The following is a 22825-nucleotide window of genomic DNA, read 5'->3' as shown; positions in this document are numbered from 1 at the left end:
AAGTTAATAAGTTTTATGTGTTTTGTGTAATTTGATATGAAGAATGTGTCAATGAATAAATAAATTCATTATGCCTAATTGGAAGGAAATGAAATTTAATGAGAGTCGAAGTGGAAATGAAGGTTAAATTGTTAAGAGTAAACATAGAATAATATATATAAAATAAACATGAAATGAAAATAACATGGTAAACCTATTGATATATGAGAGGTCACGGGAGTTGTGTAGTAACAAAGAGGTATTGCTCGAGTTACGACATCAGGTAGGTGTCGTGCACCTTATCATTTTCCTTTACTTAATTTATTGTATTAGTTTTTGTAATGTAATGAAACATTTTGTTCAGAATCGTGGTTTCAAATCAAATCGTGGTTTTATGAAGGCAAGTTATAATGTTATTCGAAAACAAACCAAAAACTGAATGGTATTTAATCAAATAATATCCAAAAGAATTCTAATTAATATATCCAAATGAATTACAATAAAAATGAACGGCAAACACATGGGCTTGCAGGGCCATGTTTTATTTTTCCTAAAATGACTAAATGATGTATTTTCTAATACTTTAGCTACCTCATGTGGTTGAAAAATTAGGCTTTGCCCTCTTGGCTCTAAAAAACAATTTCCCACATTTTTTCCATATAAAAACACCTTAGAAACACCATATAAACATCAACAAACTCGTTTCTAATCTCAAAGCAATTTCTAATTCATCAAAAAAAAACTTGAATGGAAAACATTTTTGAGCCCCAAATGATATTAGAGGTTAAAAATAATTAAATAGTTCGTCTCATCCAATATGACTCATTAACACCAAAATCACTCTTTCTAGGTGTCAAAATGTAGATAATCGATAATTTTCTCTCTCCTACATTGTTTTTTAATGACTTTCTCTCTCCTCTCTCTAACTCAGAGATGAAGATGTGAACAAAATCAGGTTTTGGATCAAAATACAAAAGTGTAAAACTAAAGGGATCAAAAATAAAATTTACAAAACTTTGAAGGCAAAAATGATTAAAAAGGCATCCCACAAACGGTGTTAAAAAAAGGTCTTCATTTTTGTCTCATTGTCAATTTTGATTCCTTTATTTTTTATTTTTCTGAGGGCTAATAAAATTGAATTCTTTCTTGCAAAATCGAGCATTAACCTAATGTTTGGATGTTTTTCTAATTAATGCCATGATAACTTAATAAAAAAACAAATTCAACTAATTATTAAGCTTAATTTTTAGTCAATGTAGTAGAAAGATAAAATTGAAAACAAATATTGATAGCGAAGTAGAGAAAATTATAGGATAGATTAAAAAAAAAAAAAAAAAAAAACACCTTTATTACAATCTTTTCCCCCCACATGCTACATCTACAGTGAAAATGCATGCACACCTTCCAGCCTGAACTATGAAACTTAAAAATATCGTTGTCCTTTTTAACAAGAAGAAGATTTGCTAAGCATGTATAAGAAGAAAATAAGAAGATTAAAGCTTAAATATGACACCTAAAAATATATCGCTTGTGATAAATTGTTCGATCTTTTTCATTCGATATATAGCCATTAATTTGCAAAAAATTAACTTTTATTATCTGTTTATGTATAAAGATAAATACATACTTAAATGGTAACCTTCAAGTACCATGCATGGTTTTTCTTGAGGAAATTTCTCAGTGAGGTAGAAGTGTTGTTTTTTGTGGAGGTAATGTCTGGCGAAGAATAATTATCAAATTTCGTATGCACCATTCGAGTAATAGAAGCATAGCTCTTTCTCGACTGGGATGCTTCCTTCTTATATAATACAGATAACTTCCTTCGTAGAGCTCGATTTCTAAACATATATATGCACAAATACACAAATACGTCAAGATGATTTATGGATTTTATTTCCTTCATATATATATAAAAAGAAAAAAACTGTCTCCTACGCACAGAATTGTGGAAAATCAGAATAGGTTCGTGAGAAGCACGACGCAGCAGCACACCATGAATATATAGGACTAAACAATGATCAGTGGAGACGCATTCCTACAGCAGAATTGTTCCTGAATCTCGAACAAATTTATATTTATTCTTTAGGGATTGCCAAGCTCTTTTAGGTGGGAAAAAAACAAAAAAGAAAAGGGCATATATGAGCCAGCTCCTTTGACAAGCCCACGTATTTCATGCCTGCTGTCATGTTCTCAAGAAGTGCAATGAAAGATCTTCATTTCTCCAAAATAATGTTTATATAGCTCAAATTGATTCTTTCAATTATTTCAATATTTGAACCGGACAGGAGAAGGAAGAAGAAGCCTAATTGGGTGTGCGGGCTGTTGCGGAATGACTGAGCCCGTGGTCTAATAATGCCTAACTCTATAAAGTTCGGGCTATTTAAATTGTTAGATAGGTTTAATAATAATGTTAAAAAAAATAATCAAGCTGCAGTGTTTTGATTCCTTGTAAACTAGTAAAAATCTAATATGATTGTAGGTATTTATTCTTGCAATGATGAACTTCTACAAAGAAATTAAAAAAGCTAACTGTTTGACCAGCAATTCGCCATTGGTCACATAAAAAAGAATTCAACCAAAAAATTGAATATGATAGTGTCTCGTACACCTTTTTTAACATAAAACAATATCAATTTAAAAGAACGTACATATATCTAATTAAATAAATTAAAATTTATTTATGCAACCAAAACAAATTATGAAATTCGGTTTTTAATCAATCAAAGTTAAAATTGTTATCTTTTAGCCCCGAGCAAACCAAGCACATCAACGATCTAGATCATTCACTCTATCCAAATTAAACAGTTTATTTTTTTCCAAAATTGTTTTTCATTTAACTACACCCCTAACCAGGTGCATGGTTTTTTTTTTCATGCAAAATAAAAAATAGAAAAAATAAAAGTGGCTCACGAGACTAAAATAAAAGGCATGCCTAATCTTTTTAAAGTTTGATGCAAAGAAAGGGATTTTTTTAGGTCCAAAGGGTTGAAAATATCAAATTAAAAAAACAACAAGGACAATTAAATACCAAATAAAGGATGCGATATTTTTTTTAAGTCTAAGGGGTTGAAAATATCACTGCTATAAAACCCAAGCCAACTCGGCAGGCTGACTTATGACTTGGGGTTTAGACCAGGTCGGGTTTAAAAACAAGGGAGGAATTGACTTGATGTGACTCGCTCAAAAACCGAGGTTGACTTATAACCTAACCGTCTCAAGTAAAACCTGGTCAAAATCCAATACAAAACCTATTGCCTTTTTATAAGAAAAATTAAAAACGATATCGTTTTGATTTCAAAAAAGTTTCTCTTTCTATAGCCAAAATCTTGTCGATCTCTCTCTCTCTTCTCTAACTAGAAACCAAGAAATGTGAAAAATAAAGCTTGTATATTCATTTTTATTTTTAAACCTAAATATATTCATTTTATGAAGATTAGTAAGAATAATAATGACCATTTTATCTAGTTATATACTATATATTAGTGATATGAAATACATAAATAAGTTCATCTTTATAGGATTTTTAAATTGAAATAAATACAAGTATCAAATTACTATTAAATTAATATTACATTTCAAATTTAAAAATAAGATAAATGTTTTAATTAATTTAGCAACTAAAAATCTTATAATTAGTTTACATATTTTATAGTCATTTCAATTTCAAAATCACAACCAATTAATTTATTAACAACACAACATCATAATTTATTACCAAGCAATTTCATCACTTTCCATCATAATATAACATAAAATAATAAGCACAACAATTAAAATACAATGCAGTATAGTAGGAGTAACATGATAGCTTTTAAACCACCTCACTGGTATTAATATTTTAATAGCTATATCTTAAAAAAAAACAAAAAACACGAGGAATTATTCATTATAGGTGGAGTTGTACTTCCCTCTTCACACAGGTATGAGATAAGGCGTGAAGTTAGGATTCAAAGTAAAGAGGGCGAATGAAATTTTCCAAAGAAGTACTCATCAAGGTTATCAATTTCATTCTGTTTCATTTGTAATAGTCGAAATATTTTGTATTAATTTAAAAAATAAAATAATTTTTATTTCATTTTAAATCTTGATCCGTTCTAGATTTTTTAGATAAATTTCAACCAGAATATTCTAGTTTCATTTCACATGTTCCGTTTCAGGCTCTAAAAACCATTGAATCAAACCCAAACTTCAACTTATTTTAACCAAAACAAACTGTAAAAATACCATATAAATATTAATAACTCCATTTTCAACTACAAAACAATCTTTAATCAATCTAAAAATAAAAAATCAAACAAAACAATAATAATAATAAATTTATGGACCCTAATCTATTTTTTTTTGACATGGTCAAAGGGCAAATTCATCTTTATTGAACTCCCCCTCCTAACAAACCTTCATTGACACCAATATCTAGTACATTCCTTCTATTTCTTTGGTTGAATAAAACAGGAGTTGCATATCTTTTTATAAAATATTAAGAGATCAAAAAATCATTCTCTATTAATATCACAACAAAAATATATTTTGCAATATGATTATAATATAAAAAACACTGGACTATTATTTATTTTCCTTAAGAAAACCATGATCTTCTCGTGATATTGAATGAGTAAACTAAAGGGAATTTAAAGGGGTGACAAACAAAACTTATAGTTTAATTAAGGGTTAAAAAAACACTAATTGGATGGTATGCATGTGTTCACTTAAATATGACACTCAGATTCCAACTCCTCTACCTTCATTCAAGAATTAATTGTCGTAGCGTTTTGACCTGAATGGCTTGTGTGGCTTCCCTTTATTTTTTAGAAGTGAAAAATTTGGGTTTGATTTATGTTTCTTTTGTGTTAAAACATTTTACTTTCATAATATTTTGGTATTTTGTTTAAGTTGAATTATTTTAAGTTAAAGTTCTATTTAATCTTGACTATTTAGGAATATTTTAAATTTTAAAATTATATGTGTTTGACATTGTGTTTGTATTGCATAATTTATAATTAATTTATCTTGAATTTGAATTATGTTTGTTGAATTATATATATATATATGAACAATACAATCCCGAAACGGCACGCTGAAACGCTCTGAAACCGAAACATTTCATTTCAATTGAAAAAACAAAACACCTACCAAAACGGAATTGACAACCTTGGTACAGAGCGCAAACATCTAACAAGAAGAGAGTAAAATTAAACTATTTTTCCTAACTTTTGTCCCTGAAAACATTAAAACATGTATTAACTTAACAATTAAAGGGTGATTTAGTTTTTTAGTCTGTTTTACGTTCTTTTTCAATATATTTTTTTAATTTCATCCTTCAATATTTATTTATTTTTAGAGTTGGTCTGTGCTTTTTTTCTCACTTTGCTTTCTTATCCCAATCATATTCTCATAGTCATGAGGTTAGTGGGTTAACCTTAGTTGATTCATATCTTTTTTTTCTGTTGGTTTTTTTTTTTAGAATTTTTTTTAAGAGTTTCATACCTCAATATTTTTTTATTGAGAATTTTTCTTCGTTGTTTGTTCAGGTTTTCCTTCTACACAATAAGTATTCGGCTCATGATTACGGTCACAAGTTTCAAAAGTTAACACGAGTTGACATTGGTTTTTTAGGTCATTTTTTCAAATTGTTTTTAATTTCATCCTTCAATTTTATTTTATTTTGGTATTGGTCTTCATTCTTTTTTTTTCTTTTCTATGAGGTTATCCTAATCATGTTCCCATTATCGCAGGGTTAACGGGTTAACACGGGTTGACCCAGATTTTTTTTTAATTATTTATTTTTTAGTTTCATGGTTCAACTTTAAATTATTTTATAGTTAAGCTTCATAGTTTGATTTAATTTACTTTCATTTATGGGTTTTTTTTACCTTTTATTGACATAGATAATTATTAATGAAATAAGAAATTAACAAAAAACTAAAAGAGGTGGTGTTTTTACTGTGCACCACCTTACAAAATATTATTCATTGTAATAGTGTTTTTTTTCTTTTGTTTTTTTTTATATATATTTGTGTTTTTATTTTTATCATTTCATCATTTAACATTTAATTTACTAAAAATTGGGCTTTTATGATTTATTGTGTTTGCTTTTCTATATTATTATCTCAGTCTCCCAACCTATGTTGCAGGTCTAGCGAATTAATCTAGTTGACTCGAGTTTTTTTTTAATTAGCATTTTTTTCCAACATCATCATTCAACATTGAGTTTATTATGAATTAGACCTCATGATTTATTTTGGTAATTGAGTTTCATGATTTGTTTTAATTTATTTTCTATGGAATTATCTCAATTTCATGACCCGAGTCGCGAGTTTGGCATGTTAACCTAGATTGACTCGGATCATTTTTTTTTCTATAAGTTTATCTTAATCTCATGACCTAGGTCATGAATTTAGTGGGTTAATCTAAGTTAACTCGAGTCTTTTTTGTTTTTTTTTTGTTAATTGATTTCTTCTCAGTTTCATCATTTAACATTGGGTTACTCAGGAATTAGTCTTTAAAATTTATTTTGATTTATTTTATATGGGGTTATCTAGTATCATAACCTAGGTTATTGGTTTGACAAGTAGACTAGGGTCCTTTTTTATCTATTTTTTAATTTATTTTTTTTTATTTTATCTTTCAACATTCAGTTAATTGAGAATTGAGTTTTATAATTTGACTTAATTTGACTTATATGAGATTAACATGGTCTCATGATCCCAATCACAGATTTGATAGATTAACTCTGATTGATCCAATATATTTTTTTTAAATATCATCTTGAAAAAAATATCGTTTTAAAGTTTTTTAGTTAAATTATATTTTATTGCTTATTTAGGTTGTCTTTGAAGAGCAAAGGTAAACAATCTAGTTAAACTACTAAAATTGTAGAGTCTATGATTATTATTATTTTTTTTGTTGGGGACTCTACATATGCGGGTTTTTTTTTTTTTTTTTTTTTTTTACAAAAGAGGAATATGGATCAAAGTATACATTGTAATTTCTCTCAAATAATTTTTTTATTTTAAAAATTTTGCTATTTGGATGATTTTTGCATGTTACGATTGATTTTTTTTATTTTTCAGATATGAGCATTATAAATTAACTTACTAAGTATTTTATATATATAAAAAAAAATCTCACGTTATTTTTTCAAGTATTGATATAAAGATATATAAACTCAAGAAGTCAAACCTCTTCGATCACCAAGTGAATTAGGATTGATTTCCTAGATTAATTATGACTTCAATATTTTTTGAGAAAATCCAAAACTATTTAACTATCAAAATGTATACCCTCATCATGTTAAGATAGATTTCCTTTTCAAGAAACAAAGTTTAAATCAACTATTGTGTTTCGTTAAAAAAGAAGGAGGAAAAAAAAAAAAAAAAACCTAAGCAAATAGTGTGGTGGCTATGTATGCATTGGGGGTCGTTTGTATAAAAAGAAAGAAGAGGGCGAGAAAGGAAAAACGCGTTTGACCTTGTAAAACCCGTCCACCATTACAAGTCTGGACTCTCTTCCTTAATTCTACAGCTAACAAACCTGTCTTTCCCTCTATCATCTCCTTCAATCAAGCCAATCATACCCCTCTCCTTCTCTCTCTCTTCCTTGATCTAGTTCAACAAATATTGTGTGTGGAGGGGTGTTTCTCTTGCTTTCCTTCCTTTTCTTTTCGTTTTTTCACTTCAAGATTGCTTTAGCTTTCTTGATTTGATCAAAGATTTTGTGGGGGTGTTGTGTTTCTCTTTATTTGTCTGTTGGGGAGATTAGATTTGTACTAGGGAGTCTTTCGTAGTTTTTCGCAGTTTTCTTGATAGGTTCAGATTTGTGTTTGTTTTATTAGTCCGCCGTGCCCATGGCGGACTTAGTGAAGCAAATCTTGGCAAAACCAATCCAGTTAGCTGACCAAGTGATCAAAGTCGCTGACGAGGCTAGTTCTTTTAAGCAAGAATGTGGAGAACTCAAATCCAAGACTGAAAAATTAGCAACCCTTCTTCGTCAAGCAGCAAGAGCTAGTTCTGATCTCTATGAGCGACCCGCACGCAGAATCATAGAGGATACTGAACAAGTTCTGGACAAGGCCTTGATTCTCGTTATCAAATGCCGAGCGAATGGACTGATGAAACGTGTTTTTACTATCATTCCTGCGGCTGCTTTTCGGAAAATGGGCTCTCAGTTGGAGAATTCTATTGGAGATGTGTCTTGGCTGTTGCGTGTGTCTGCATCAGCTGATGATCGTGATGATGAGTACTTGGGGCTCCCTCCTATTGCTGCAAATGAGCCAATTTTGTGTTTGATATGGGAGCAGATTGCAATTCTTTATACTGGGTCTGTTGATGATAGATCTGATGCTGCTGCTTCCCTTGTTTCGCTTGCTAGAGACAACGATCGGTATGGGAAGTTGATTATTGAAGAGGGTGGAGTTCCTCCTTTGTTGAAGTTGGTGAAAGAAGGGAAATTGGCAGGTCAAGAGAATGCTGCAAGAGCAATTGGGTTGTTGGGTCGTGACCCGGAAAGCGTGGAGCATATGATTGTTGCTGGTGTTTGTTCAGTGTTTGCGAAAATACTCAAAGATGGTCCTATGAAGGTCCAGGTTGTTGTCGCTTGGGCTGTGTCGGAGTTTGCTGCTAATTATCCTAAATGTCAAGATCTTTTTGCTCAGCATAATATAATCCGGTTGCTGGTGAGTCATATTGCGTTCGAGACGGTTCAAGAGCATAGTAAGTATGCTATTGTTAGTAAGGCTACTTCAATCCATGCTCTTGTTATTGCTAGCAATAATTCGAATGTTACTAATGATGTAAATAAGCAAGTAGTTGATGAGGATCAAAGTCGAATTCCTTATCCTACGCGGGATAAGAGCCCGAATCAATTGCATACTGTGGTCACCAATACTATGGCAATGAATGCTGCGACCAAGCGGCCTCTACAAAAGCCAGGGGCCAATACTAATGGTGCTACTCATGTAAACTTTGCCAAGAGTAATGGTAGCAACAATTTGAAGCAAAATTATCAGCCCCATCATCAGCATAATCATTCAATTTCGGGGGTTAGTGTTAAGGGGAGGGAGCTTGAAGATCCTGCTACGAAGGCCAATATGAAAGCAGTGGCAGCAAGAGCACTTTGGCATCTTGCCAAGGGAAACTCTCCAATTTGCCGTAGCATAACTGAATCTAGAGCGCTCTTGTGTTTTGCGGTGCTATTAGAGAAGGGACCTGAAGATGTTCAATACAATTGTGCCATGGCTTTGATGGAAATCACAGCGGTTGCCGAGAAAGATGCTGATTTGAGAAGATCAGCGTTCAAGCCTAATTCACCGGCTTGCAAAGCTGTTATTGATCAAATGTTGAAGATTATTGAAAAAGCTGACTCTGAACTCCTCATGCCTTGCATCAGAGCTATTGGGAATTTGGCAAGGACATTTCGAGCAACAGAGACAAGGATGATCTCCCCATTGGTTAGACTTCTTGACGAGAGAGAAGCAGAGGTCTCTAGGGAGGCTGCAATTGCCCTCGCAAAGTTTGCCGGCAAAGAAAACTACCTCCACCTCGACCACTCCAAGGCAATTATAAGTGCTGGAGGGGCGAAGCACTTAATCCAGCTTGTTTACTTTGGTGAACTAATTGTTCAGCTCTCAGCATTGCCTCTCCTATGCTATATTGCACTTCATGTCCCGGATAGCGAGGAGCTTGCCCAGGCAGAGGTGCTCACTGTCCTAGAATGGGCATCCAAGCAATCTTACATGGTTCAAGACGAAAAATTGGAAGCATTGTTGCCAGAGGCTAAAAGTAGATTGGAGCTTTATCAATCCAGAGGTTCAAGGGGATTCCATTGATTCATATTAATGTTTAACGTAGTTTGTTGCTGCATTGATTTTTCTCTTATTTATCTTCTGTCTTTGCAATGGAGTGTACATAAATGGTAGCTGCATTTCGTTCTTTTACAAAGCTGCTATTGCTTTATTATGTGTTATCTTCATTTGTTAACACCCATTATTCAATATTTATATTCATGTTCATGGTTAATCTCAAGGCTGAATTTATGTTATCTTGGTTCTTCACTCTCTATTCGCGTTTCCACCATGTATTCCACCATTGTTTTGGTTTTATTATTGAAACGCTTCAGATAATTCACTGCTGCCTAAGCATAGTTGTTGTATGCGCATGCTCGCTGGCAGTCGATCCTGTTCTTGGGATTCGGCCTTGTTACGATTCTCTTCTCTATAATGACCGACCACATTCCGTTCTGCTGTTTGCAGCAAATTTGTTCATTTTCTTAAAAAAAATTTAAAAAAATTGATGATTGATGGAATTATTGGCATGTTGGTGATAAAGCAGCTTAGTTGGAATTGCCATAAAAGGAGACAAGGTGGGGAAAACATGTCTAAAATGGTTAGGATACGAGTAGAAGGCGGGGAAATGACTTTTAAGAAATTGATCAGAAAGTGAACTAGGTATGGTTTTATTGACCTGAGATTTTTCCTCTGGTTTTTGGCGTACATAGAAGAATTATTCAACCTCGTGGCTTGGACAATTTCACACAAGCTACTATATAAATTATACACAAATATCTGCTTCTGTCATGTGATGCTCAACAGATTTTCTATTTTTTTTTTACAGGCTGTTTATTGTTCAACGTATGAGAAAAGTGATGTGACATTAGCATTTAATTCTTGAAACCCAGTCGAGAAATGAACTAGTTCACTCTGCTACTCAATTCCACCAAATTAACATGATAATTACAGTTAATTTCATGAACCTGCTTTTAATTTAATATGCTTTGTAACTAATCGATTGGTTATACATAGTATTATTATATTTATTATTAATAAAAATTTAATTTATTTTTAATATTCATATAATATTAGATTAATAAATCTAATATTTTATTTATAAATTTAAAATAAAGAAAAGTTGATATGATAAAAATGTTTTGCAAATGAGATTATAAAGTTGTTATAATTATGAGATTCTTATTGCATCAAAGCATTATTCTTAAAATATTCATGGTCGATACTCTCTTAAATACTAGACATTCAATAGAGCCTAGAGACTAATACATATTGTGTTCTTTTCTTTATGAAATGGAGCAGTTGTTCTTATAAGTCGAGGTATAGGAGATACCTAGAGCTAATATGTAGGTGCTTGTCATAAAGCATGTACACTGAACTGACCCGTATGAGAATTTCATACAGGTGATCCTTAGACTTGATATCACTAAGTTATCTTATATAGAGAATGTTATGTTTTGATCTAGTTACACGTTATGGTAAAGGTAACAAATGGGCAGACAACTATATAAAGGTATTGGAGTGATCAGGAGATGATTCATCACCTTAGGTTAATTGAGAAAAATGTTCCACATGTTCTCAAATATTATTGATTGTTAAATCCTTACGCAAGGTGGAATGGGATTTAAAAACAAATCAAATTATACTCAAATTATCAATAACTATAATGTTGCGAACAAATATGATTTGACATGACAAATAAACTTCATGCTAAAATGTCTAAATTGAAATATTATTGATGAAAGGATAATAATTACACAAAGAAACATGTAACTAAAAGATTAAGTCAAACCACTTATAATTTTTCTAATATTTGGAGAATCATGACATGTTGTTAAACGGTGCACTTAATCTTTAAATATAAATTAATCAATTATTGAATTGATAATAAATTAAATTATTTGATTTATTTAATTCTATTTATTTAGAATTATAATTTATATTTGGGTCAACATATTAAGAACCTAATGGGTCACGCATATTAAGAACTATTAATCAGAAATTAAACTGAGATAATTAATTAAGTGTGACTTGATTGAAAATAATTTTAGAAATTAAATACTAGAATGTATTTAATTCAGGGATTATAATTTTAATCCTAGAATAATCAAGTAGAGACTTGATTAATTAAATTTCTAAAATTATTCTTAAATAATATATGAATATTATTTAAGGGGAAAATAAATATTTTGTTATTTATAGAATTTTTAGGATTCCCTATAATATAAAGATATGGATCTTATTTTTAAAAAAAGTTTTCTGTTAGACAGAAAAGAAAACTACGTAAATCACAAAATAAAGAGTTATCACTCTAGGCATAGCAATTCCTCTCTCCTAAATAGGAATTTAGAAGATTTTTCACTGGTGGTTCGTGTGGATTATCGTTGAAAGTCAAACAATTTGATGGCTTGTGGTTTGCGACAATCTAACCTTTAAAGAATTATTTAAAGGTAGAGAAGATCAGATTTTCAGATAATAAATCCCTAAACAACTCTAGATCTGTCTAACGAGATTCAAAAAACTTCCAAATATTATTTTAAATTTATTCTTTTCACTGTATATATGTATAATGGGAATCCAACATATTCACCTTTTGCCTTTATCTCCCAACAAATTCATTCACTTGTCACTATGTTTTGGGCTGGATTTTCTTCCATAAATTACTCACCTCATTCTGAACTCCTTGTTTTATTATGTTTTTCATGTTATTTAAGAAAACCTTAAAATGTATCGAGACGGCTAGTGATAAAAATCCATTACATGGGCCACAATGTTTCTGGGTATCTAGTACTTCTGCCTCTCATCTAGGGTTACCACAAATCGAGCATGATACGAAGTTTCTACAAAGGCATGTGTTATTTGGGTTCCCCTCCCCCACCAAGTGCCTAAAATAAAACATTGCATTTGAAAATCTCTGTGCCTGAGACTGCCCATATAAACATAACTGAAAACAATTCATGTGTTATCCTGTCTGTCATATGGGACACTCTTGTTCATAGACATAGGCATCATATTGCAAAATCTCATGTCTAATAAGCAAATATAAAAGCAAATAACAACATGTTATTGATTGCGATAAAGATTATTTTTTAAATTAATTTTTATTTAAAAATATATCAAAATAATTTTTTTAATTTTTTTAAAATAATTTTTTAAAATAATCAAAACTTTTGAAAAATATAAAGAAAAGGACAGTTCAACTAATCCGTTGACAGCATACCATAAATATTCCCAATTTCCCGTATTCGTGAAACAAGTTTATAAAGGCTTGACGATAACCCGTTGACAGGTAGTTTTTGCATTGGAACTTGTCATGAACAAGACCGAATCTCACATTTTTTATTCAACTTGTGCATAACAAAGACATTAGAAAGAGACTGGTTGAACTAATCAACAGGACGCTGCAACTTGGAATAGAACTAATAATATAACCATGGCTAGTTGCGTGTAGAAAGAACTTGTGCCTATGTTCTAAGAAGTCTGTTATAATATCACCACCGAAAATTAAATGATATTTAATAAAATAATATCTAAATCATATCCTTAAAAAGAAATTCTAAGGCAATGTTTCTAGAGGAGGTGCTGAGAACATAGTAACTAGAAAAAGGGTTATACATTTGTTTTATTGTTGAATTTTATCCTTGAATATTCAATTTTTTAGCCAATAAACTCCAACTCAATCTTGCTAAATCAAGCAGCTTGAACTATCAGAGTACCATTGCACTCCATAGTCCATAGACACAGCAAATTTCTCCCTTTCCAAACCACCACAGGCCTTCACATCTTGAACCCTTCTATGGGCTAACATCTGAAAGTTGTAGTAAGCCCATCAGCAACAGAATCCATTTATTTTCACTTTGTTGGGAGGCCTCAAGGCTTATACATCTTGGACCCTCCATGGGCACAGAAACATTTTCCGTTGGTGTTGTAAATCAAAAGGTCAAAACAGGACATGTGGCAGGCAGGAAGACTACAAAGGATCGTTGGAGGGAATGAGAGTCATTCATTACACCGAACACTTATCCTCACTTCAACCACTGCATTTGCTTCCAAATCTCATCCATTCATCCCATAATCCATTACCAGCCTAGAAAACAAGAAGATCATACTACTTACACTCTTCTGTCACTAATAAAACTTCGCCCTCTTTTCTCCTCTTCTTTTTACCTCTTCTTTCTTTAGCCTCATCATCATCACAACCATGGCAGCTGCAGTAACTGCTGCAGTCTCCTTTCCTTCCTCTACCAAGTCTACCTCTCTTTCTTCAAGAACCACTCTCATTGCACCAGAAAGAATCACCTTGAAAAAGGTACTGGCTTATTTGATATAGCACTTCTATTTTTTTTTTATATATGGAGCTTGTCTGAGGAGAAGTTTTTCTTTTTTCTTTTTTCTTTTCCTGGCTTCGGCTATATCTTCAGGCCCCAGTTTACTACAGAGATGCGTCTGCTAGTGGAAGAGTGATTTCCATCAGAGCCCAAGTCACCACAGAGGCTCCAGTTAAGGTTGAGAAGGTATCAAAGAAGGATGATGAGGGAGTGGTTGTTAACAAGTTCAAGCCTAAGAACCCTTACACTGGAAGATGTCTTTTGAACACTAAGATCACTGGTGATGATGCTCCTGGTGAAACTTGGCACATGGTCTTCAGCACTGAAGGTATGCCTGGCCTCCAATTCTCATCTAGCTAAATCATCCACCTTATAAATGTATAGTTAGTTAAAATCAAACAGTTGGTTTATATATGGAAAATGCATCGATATTGGACTGACTCATTTATGATATGGTAATTGAATCTCGGAACTGACTGATAAATTGCTCGATTGTCAATGTCTTACATGCAAATCAACAAAATAAACTTCGCACATTTTAGCTAAATCATTAGTACTATATGAATTGATCTTATTGGTTGATTGGTTACTTGGGGTGGTTTAGGAGAGGTACCCTATAGAGAAGGGCAATCAATTGGAGTAATTCCAGATGGTATTGATAAGAACGGGAAGCCTCATAAACTAAGATTATATTCAATTGCCAGCAGTGCTATTGGTGACTTTGGAGACTCCAAAACTGTGAGTTTTTCATCCGATTTTCCGTTCATATTTTTCTTGCACGTACGAGTTTCTAGCGTATTCTAAGAAAATGGTCTTGAGTTCATGTAAAATTGATGCGAATTTGCTCTCGTGTTTAACAGATGCCAAATTAGCAAATTCAATTAATTGTCAGAATGTTCCGCTTGCTATCCTTTTTCTTAGCAATGCCAGGTTTTAAGTTTAACTCATTTTGGTGAGGATGATTCATCCTCGTTCAGGTTTCTTTGTGTGTGAAGAGGCTTGTCTACACCAATGAACAAGGAGAAATTGTAAAAGGAGTTTGCTCAAATTTCTTGTGTAAGGCTCCAGGACACTCTATAAACATTTTTTTTGTCCAAATTTAAAAGCTACCTGTGTTAAAGATCATTGGCATATGGGATGAGAGAGAGAATTGTGACAAATCAGTAACAATGAATCAAGAGACCTCAGCTAACATCCAGAAATGGATGAATGACATACATTTCAGGTGACTTGAAACCTGGAGCTGAAGTAAAGATTACAGGGCCTGTTGGGAAAGAAATGCTTATGCCAAAAGATCCAAATGCCACTATCATTATGGTATTATCCACTTATAATGAATTTGCTTAATATATATATATATATATATATATATATATATATATATATATATATATATATATATATATATATATATTAAGCAAATTCATTATCAGCCTTTTGAATGTAACTCCATTGTGGTCAATACTATTCCTTGAACTAAAATTCTTATGCATTGAATTTGCAGCTTGGAACTGGAACTGGTATTGCTCCTTTCCGATCATTCTTGTGGAAAATGTTCTTTGAGAAGCACGATGACTACAAGGTAAAACAAAAGCAACCATTTCCTGCTCTTTGCGAATGTGAGGATTTCGTCAATTAGCTGATAATCGTCATACGATTAACTTGGTTAAAAATCGCAATGGTTTGTAGTTCAATGGTCTGGCATGGCTCTTCCTGGGTGTCCCGACAAGTAGCTCATTGCTCTACAAGGAGGTGAGGCAAACAAATCATTTCACTACTCTAGCTGCTTTAATCCTAGGACTCCAGGAGCGAAATAAACATTGGAATAGTGTTAGTGAAATTGCCTTTATTCGGTGGACAGGAATTTGAGAAAATGAAGGAGAAAGCCCCCGACAACTTCAGGCTGGACTTCGCAGTCAGTAGAGAGCAAACAAACGACAAAGGGGAAAAGATGTACATCCAAACCCGGATGGCAGAATACGCAGAAGAGCTGTGGGAATTACTAAAGAAAGACAACACTTATGTCTATATGTGTGGGTTGAAGGGAATGGAGAAGGGAATTGATGAAATAATGGTGTCATTGGCTGCTAAAGATGGTAAGAAATAACAAATCATTTCGCTTAATTCTATAGCGATGATTTATTTGATTCATGCTTCCGATTCCACTGCTGTCTTTTGCTTTGTTTTGCAGGCATCGATTGGCTTGAGTACAAAAGAAGTTTGAAGAAAGCAGAGCAATGGAATGTGGAAGTCTATTGATGCTATGATTACTTGTACAGATATTTCCCCTCTTTTCTGGTTATTACAAGCAATCATCTTCCTGTAATGATTTCCACTGCATTGTTGTAGATAGGTAATATGCATGGTTTGTAGTTTTTGGCTAGAAAATCCTTTTCGTTTTTTCTTTTTTAATGAATGAAGCGAATGTATTTTATGGCATTTGGAAACAAGAGTTATTATTTCTTGAGCAATCACAGTATGCAAAACATTTATATGCATGAGTCAACTTCTATGATCTCTGCTGTATGAATGTTCTGATTTCTTCAGAATCTGTCAGTTTCAAGCACACTTTTTTGTTGAATTCCTCTAATTTGGGATGAGTTCAGGATGCCTAAGTTTTGGGCACAGACACCATCAGCCAAAACTCTTAGCCTAGCCATGCACGTCATGATTTTTAATATTTCTTTATCCCTAAAATTATTTTTATTTAATTATTCAATAATAAAACGCATGAGAATTGTTTTGCATGGAATATTGTTTTTTTTTTTTTAAATAACTAGGACAGGCGCGTGATACTAAGATTGCAAAAGTAGACCTATTTTTTTTTTAAGCTAAATAAAAATAGAGGCCTTTTTTTTTTAAGTTAAATAAAAAAAATATACCAGGTAAAATTGTATTTTTTTAAAAAAATTAAAGGACAAAAATGCATTAATTAACAAAAAAAAAATGCTAAAGGGTAAAATGTGAGAAATAAAGAAAAAAAAGGCTAGTCACCCTTTAGCCCTTTTTGGCACACAAGCCTCTTATTGTGTTTTGATTTAAATTGAAAAAATAAAAAAAACAAAGATGACTGCAACCTCAAAATTTAACGATTGAAGGGTTGCTAAAAAATCAAGGCAGAAAAACCTTGATTTTCAATTTATGTGGACTAAAACTATATATCTAGTAAACACTCTATAGACTTTCATTAATTAATTTGTGGATTTAAACAACCCAAATATGATTTAAAAAATCCAAAAACACCTTAAATTCAAAAAAAATCTCAAGCTTAGATCTAAAAGAACACCCTAATGGAAACCTCTTCATTGAATATAATCATTTAACATTAAAATCTACCATTTTAATGGTTGAAGTCGATATCAATTAGAACTTTCTTTCTTTACTGATTGAAAAGCATATTCAATGATCTAGATGAGTATAGATATTACTTACACTACTAAAACACTTAGGTTTTGTCATGAAGCTTCATTGTCATATGAACAGTGAAGCTCCTTTAAAAAAAAACCCATCCTTTTTTGTTTAATTTTCACCCTTTATTTCTTATTTTTTTCTTATATAATCCTTTTATGTCCTAATTAGATGAAATTGAGTTTGAAATTGTATTAGAAAAAAAATATTTAAATAAAGAGAACTTATTTTGTTTAATTTTTATCCTCTAATGTTTTTTAATTTTTCTTGATTCAGTCCTTTTATGGCAAGATGAGATTAAGTTTGAAATTATGTTAAAAAAAAATATTTAAAGAAAAAGGACTTAAATGTAAAACACGAAGAAAATACATGGCCACTCGTAAATTCATGACAATTTCCATTTTGATCCATAAACTCATTTTATTTGTTTTCTAGTTTATGAGTTAGAAAGAGAAGAGAAAGACTTTCTAGATAACAATAAGAAGAGAGAAAGTCATCAGTTGATTACAATTCGACCATAAAAAAAAAATCTTTGTGTCAATGGGTTTCTCTTTTCTAGAGGAGTTTTATTAGAGGTGTTTTTTCCCTTTAAAAATTGCAGGAATGGCAAATTGAGTTTCATTTGGATTTTTGAATTCATTTGATTTTTGTTTTTTTTTTTTTTTTTTTGTAATTTTGAGTTGTTTTAGGGTTATTTGATGGTTCAAATAAATCTTTTATGGTTTTTTGAAGTGTTTTTGGTTGAAAATAGGTTTGAAAATTAAATTTTAGGGCCAATTCCCCTCCTGATTTTCTAGACACCACAATGGTGATCGAATTCTAAGCAGTAGCAGACAATGTATTACATGCTTTTTTATATAAAAAAATTAGCAGGGGTAGACTACATGTTATTCACCCTTTTAAAAAAAAAATTAACTCCTCAACCATGAGGTATACCATGATAATAAAACAATTATCTGAATTGCTCATAATCTAGTTCTTCTTGATAGAACAAATCACATGGAAATTGATAAACACTTCATCAAAGAAACCATTGATGGTCAAATGATCTACATGCCATATACTCTAACCACCGAACAAGTTACTTATGTACTTACAAAAGTATTTCATAAAAAACAATTTAACTACTTGATTAGTAAGCTGACAATAAAAGATATCTTCAAGCAAACTTGCGGGGGAGTGTTGTAAAATAGAAGATTCTAAATTAAGTTGTTGACTTGGCTTCTGAATTCATGCCTTTTAGTCTCTTGAATCTTGTATAAATTATTTTGAATCAAGTAAATAAATTGATTTCCAAGTAATACTCTTTGTCTTCACAATCAATAGATCGAAGGAAGAGCAGGAAAGGACCGTGAGTTCGATGGCAACGAATATCTAACACGCGAGAATCCAGGGCATGGAAAAGCCTTTCCGACAAGCTAAAATCCAGGGCCAAGTCATCAACAAACACGCAGTCTGCTCCCTAAAAAGTGCAAGAAAGATTTGAGCAAATAATAAGGCCCAATAATCAAACACAAACTTATAAACAATGTAATGATCACCAATCGACTATAGTTTTATCTTTGGATGAACAGTAAAAACACTAAATCATTTAGTTTATTTGTAATTTGACACACATTTATTAATTTTTTTTCATTTTCTTACTATTATATCACTATGCATTTGGTTTTTGTTGGTTTTTGCAGTGGATAAATCTTCAATCCACCATGTCAACAACAATGTTAGTCAAAAGATGTATTTTTCTAGATGTCACTTATTCGAGTTTTACAAACCTCAGGATCACTGGAGGCTTACATGGTCGTTAACTTCAGGACTCATGGGATTAGTCGAGGTGCGCGCAAGCTGGCCCGGACACCCACGTTAATAAAAAAATAAAAAAAAAGATGTATCCCCCTTGACTTTCTTCTATTTTAACATTTTAGACAATAAAAGGAGATTATATATATGTTGTTTGATGACACCAAACCACCCATTTTTGCTTAGCTTTTCGAAAAATCTACTAGAGATTTAATGGTGGAATTTAGATTGTTCTTATGTGATGTCAAGGTATGACTTAGTTTTTATTTCTATTGTTAACTATGGATAAGACATAGCTAAAAATATCACAACAAATAATAATAATAAAAAAAACATTTCATGATTGTATTAAAAACTCTTTACCTGATTCATAGTTGTAGAAACTTAAGTGACTTTTTCAACATATTAGTTAGATTATTCATAGTATTAATCTTTTCTATAATAATATCATTCAAAGTAATAATATCTTAAATAAAATGGTGATTAATGTCAATGTGTTTTATCCTTTCATGAAATATCTATTTTACTATTAGAATACAAAACAATCATCGCAATTGAGCTCACTCGGTATAGCTCATAGTCAAATAGTCTTTTTGTTTTTTTAAAAAAATAATTTCCTTGACTTTCAAATATTTTACCTTTAATTGTGTGTTTGATAATGTAGTGCATAGTATTTTTTTAAAATTTTTTTTTTCTAAAAATAATTATTAAAATAATATTTTTTTAGTTTTTTTTAATTTTAATATTAACACATCAAAACTATCAAAAAGTACCTAAAAGTCATCAATTTGATACTTTTTAAGGAGAAAAACATTTTGAATAAACAAGTTGAACTGCAAAAACAAACACACTCTTTTGACTCATTTGTTTCATAAAAAATAACTTATTGGAAATTACTTTCTAAAGTTTTTCATATTTGTTTACTTTTAGGAAAGTTGATTTATAAAAAATAAAAAATATCATATTATTTGCTAATTATATCAAATATAGTCATCAATCTTTTGATTGCTATATATTTTGTTTCTAATCTTTTTTTATTTCAATTTTTTCCTTTAAAATTTGATTTAATTTGAATTTTGTATTAATTTTAGTCTTTATTTTTTTTATTGTTATTTTTTTTCTCTTCTTATTTTTTTAATTAAATTTTCTTTTATCTATCATATTTGATTTTTATTTTTATTGTTATTTATTTTATTTAAAATAATTTATGAAACCAGAGTTTTTTTCAATTTCATTATCTTTTAATTTTTTTATCTGTCAAATTTGATCTCAATTCTTTTTATTACTATTTTTTATTTAAAATAATTTATTTTTTATAAACCACTTAAAAAACTATTTTTTTGACAAACAAATAAAGTCTAAATTAACTCTTTGCATAGTCAAAATTCAACTTCACCTTTTATAATATTGATTTGATATTTTATTTATTAACCCGAGTCACCTTTGGCGAATTTACCCGACTCGGACCCAAACCTCACGCTGAATAATAACTATGATTAAAAACACCCCTGCCCTTACAAATCTTCTGGGTCCGAGAGAAAAAGGAAAAAAAAAAAAAAAAAAAAGAAGAAAGCCCTACTATCTCTCTCGAATTAATCAATCATAAATGGCGGAGGAGCAAGTGGCGGCGACCAAGGAGGAGAGATCGACCGGCAGGGTGGTTCGTTTCAGCGACAAGAAAGGATTTGGATTCATCAAACCTGATGCCGGCGACAAAGATCTCTTCGTTCACCACTCCGCCATCAAATCCGACGGTGGATACCGTACTCTTTACGAAGACGACGTCGTCGAGTTCACCATTCTACTGAACGACGACAAGTACCAAGCGGTTGACGTCACTGCCCCCGGTGGCGGACCTATAAAACGCCGCACTACCTTCTCCGGTGGATTCAACCGCCGCAACAGCAATACCAATGGTGGTGGCTGCTTCAATTGTGGGAATCCTGGCCACATAGCTAGGGAGTGCAACAATAACAGTAGTAAGAGTTACAATTACAATAATAATAACAATCGCACCGGCGGCGGCGGCGGCGATTTTGGTTGCTACAAGTGTGGGAACAGTGGGCATTTTGCGAGGGAGTGTACGAAGGGGAATAATAATAATGGGTGTTACAGTTGTGGAGGGTTTGGACATGTTGCGAGGGACTGCCCGGGCGGGAGTGGAGCTTGTTATAACTGCGGTGGGCATGGACATTTGGCTAGGGATTGCACCAGTGCGAGAGGAAGTGGTGGAGGAAGGTTTGGTAGTGGTAATACCGGCGGGTGTTTTAATTGTGGGAAGGATGGGCATTTTGCTAGGGATTGTCCTGAATGAAAGATGGATGATGGTAATTGTTGCTGTTACTTATGGGTTTATCTATGCTGGTTGCTTCTTGTTTGGGTTCATGATATAGATAGGATTGTGTTGCGGTTCCACCCAGTTTTGACACAATATATGTGATAAATTCGGATTAAAAGTTAGGCTTTTTTTTTTTTTTTTTCTAATTTCTATCATTGTTAAATGACATTGGAGTAGTTCTCTAATTGAGCGGTTCTATTTTTTGTCAAGTGTTAATTATGGGATTTTAATGTGATGGTTTGATGCTTTTTTGGTATTGCTGTTATGGGAAGTCGATGTTTCTTATTCTGTCATTGTTTGGTTCGATGATGAATGCTCCAACTGCAGCTTCTCCTTTTAGTGTTGGTTTTCTTATGGGACTTTTGCAATGTGTTCCATATTCAGGTTGATATGTTTTTGATGTAATAGACTCTTTGGTCGGAATCTTTAACGTAGTGCTTTTCTGATGTGAGTATATGGCTGAGAGTTTGGAATAATGATTTAGAAGTACTGATGTCCCACTCTGATATGAATTCGTCTTTCTGTTCTCTGGTTGATTGGGTTAGGAGAGATATCATGGAATTCCTGATCTCTGTCTCTTGCAGATTAGCTTTAACGTGAAAGGGTTGTGTTTAGAGAAACTTGATTTCACAACCATGTCCCTTCTTAAAGCATGTCGAAGTTCAAGTCCATGGCAGTCTGCTTTGGATGGTTTGCCATGTATTTCTCCCATGTTTCAAAAGGAATGTTTGTTCCTGGGTGACAACGTTGATTGCTTGAAGTGATGTTTTAGGGTTGATATGAATCAGAGTTTTATGACTTTTCTTACATCCATCGAGGTTTCCTTTACTGAATCCCAAACTGCCAAATGCTACAAGTAGAGAAGCTTTTAGGGCAGTTGAGTTTGGCTTTTGAGAGTTGAGCTTGGGCTGTGAAATTGTACAAGGATCGTAAGAGCATGAGAGCTGCCCACTCGTGGCTGTGTGTAGTTCAGCTGCGTGTGTGATAGGCTAGTAAAGTTGTGAAGATATAATGATTTCAGTTTTTTTTTACTGTAAAATATTGGGAATGGGGTTGTTATTGATGAAGTTTTAGGTTGTCACTGATACTGGAACTGTTGTGGCGTAAAGGTAAGCTCTTGTATAAGCTCAACTTTGTTTATGGATTGCCACTCCCAATGCGTATACTTCACTTCAACACTAAAAAATCTATTAGAGC

At 32.2% G+C, this 22825-nt stretch overlaps 3 protein-coding genes across 3 annotated transcripts; all 3 read left to right on the top strand.

Annotated features, from left to right (window-relative positions):
- Positions 1–7414: 7414 nt before the first annotated feature.
- LOC18099185 (uncharacterized) lies at positions 7415–9998 on the top strand. The gene has a single exon (XM_006383035.2). The coding sequence runs from the start codon at positions 7823–7825 to the stop codon at positions 9800–9802; it is 1980 nt and encodes a 659-aa protein (XP_006383097.1). The 5' UTR covers positions 7415–7822; the 3' UTR covers positions 9803–9998.
- Positions 9999–13769: 3771 nt separating this feature from the next.
- Positions 13770–16583, top strand: LOC18099184 (ferredoxin--NADP reductase, leaf isozyme, chloroplastic). The gene is made up of 9 exons (XM_006383034.3): positions 13770–14066; positions 14179–14413; positions 14690–14823; positions 15063–15141; positions 15311–15402; positions 15590–15667; positions 15775–15837; positions 15947–16181; positions 16277–16583. The coding sequence occupies exons 1-9, from the start codon at positions 13959–13961 to the stop codon at positions 16342–16344; spliced, it is 1092 nt and encodes a 363-aa protein (XP_006383096.1). The 5' UTR covers positions 13770–13958; the 3' UTR covers positions 16345–16583.
- Positions 16584–20813: 4230 nt separating this feature from the next.
- On the top strand, positions 20814–21884 carry LOC18099183 (cold shock domain-containing protein 3). Its single transcript, XM_006383033.3, has one exon. The coding sequence runs from the start codon at positions 20897–20899 to the stop codon at positions 21602–21604; it is 708 nt and encodes a 235-aa protein (XP_006383095.1). The 5' UTR covers positions 20814–20896; the 3' UTR covers positions 21605–21884.
- The last annotated feature ends 941 nt before the right edge of the window (positions 21885–22825 follow it).

This window comes from Populus trichocarpa, chromosome 5, assembly GCF_000002775.5.
Source record: "Populus trichocarpa isolate Nisqually-1 chromosome 5, P.trichocarpa_v4.1, whole genome shotgun sequence".
Lineage (NCBI taxonomy): Eukaryota > Viridiplantae > Streptophyta > Magnoliopsida > Malpighiales > Salicaceae > Populus > Populus trichocarpa.
Note: the sequence above shows the minus strand (reverse complement) of the source record. Positions and strands in the feature narration are given on the sequence as shown.

Coding starts and splice junctions, on each gene's coding strand:
- LOC18099185 (XM_006383035.2), top strand. CDS start 7,823: ATGGCGGACTTAGTGAAGCAAATCTTGGCAAAACCAATCCAGTTAGCT.
- LOC18099184 (XM_006383034.3), top strand. CDS start 13,959: ATGGCAGCTGCAGTAACTGCTGCAGTCTCCTTTCCTTCCTCTACCAAG. Junction 14,824..15,062: donor ACTTTGGAGACTCCAAAACT/GTGAGTTTTTCA, acceptor ATCCTCGTTCAG/GTTTCTTTGTGTGTGAAGAG. Junction 16,182..16,276: donor GTCATTGGCTGCTAAAGATG/GTAAGAAATAAC, acceptor TTTGTTTTGCAG/GCATCGATTGGCTTGAGTAC.
- LOC18099183 (XM_006383033.3), top strand. CDS start 20,897: ATGGCGGAGGAGCAAGTGGCGGCGACCAAGGAGGAGAGATCGACCGGC.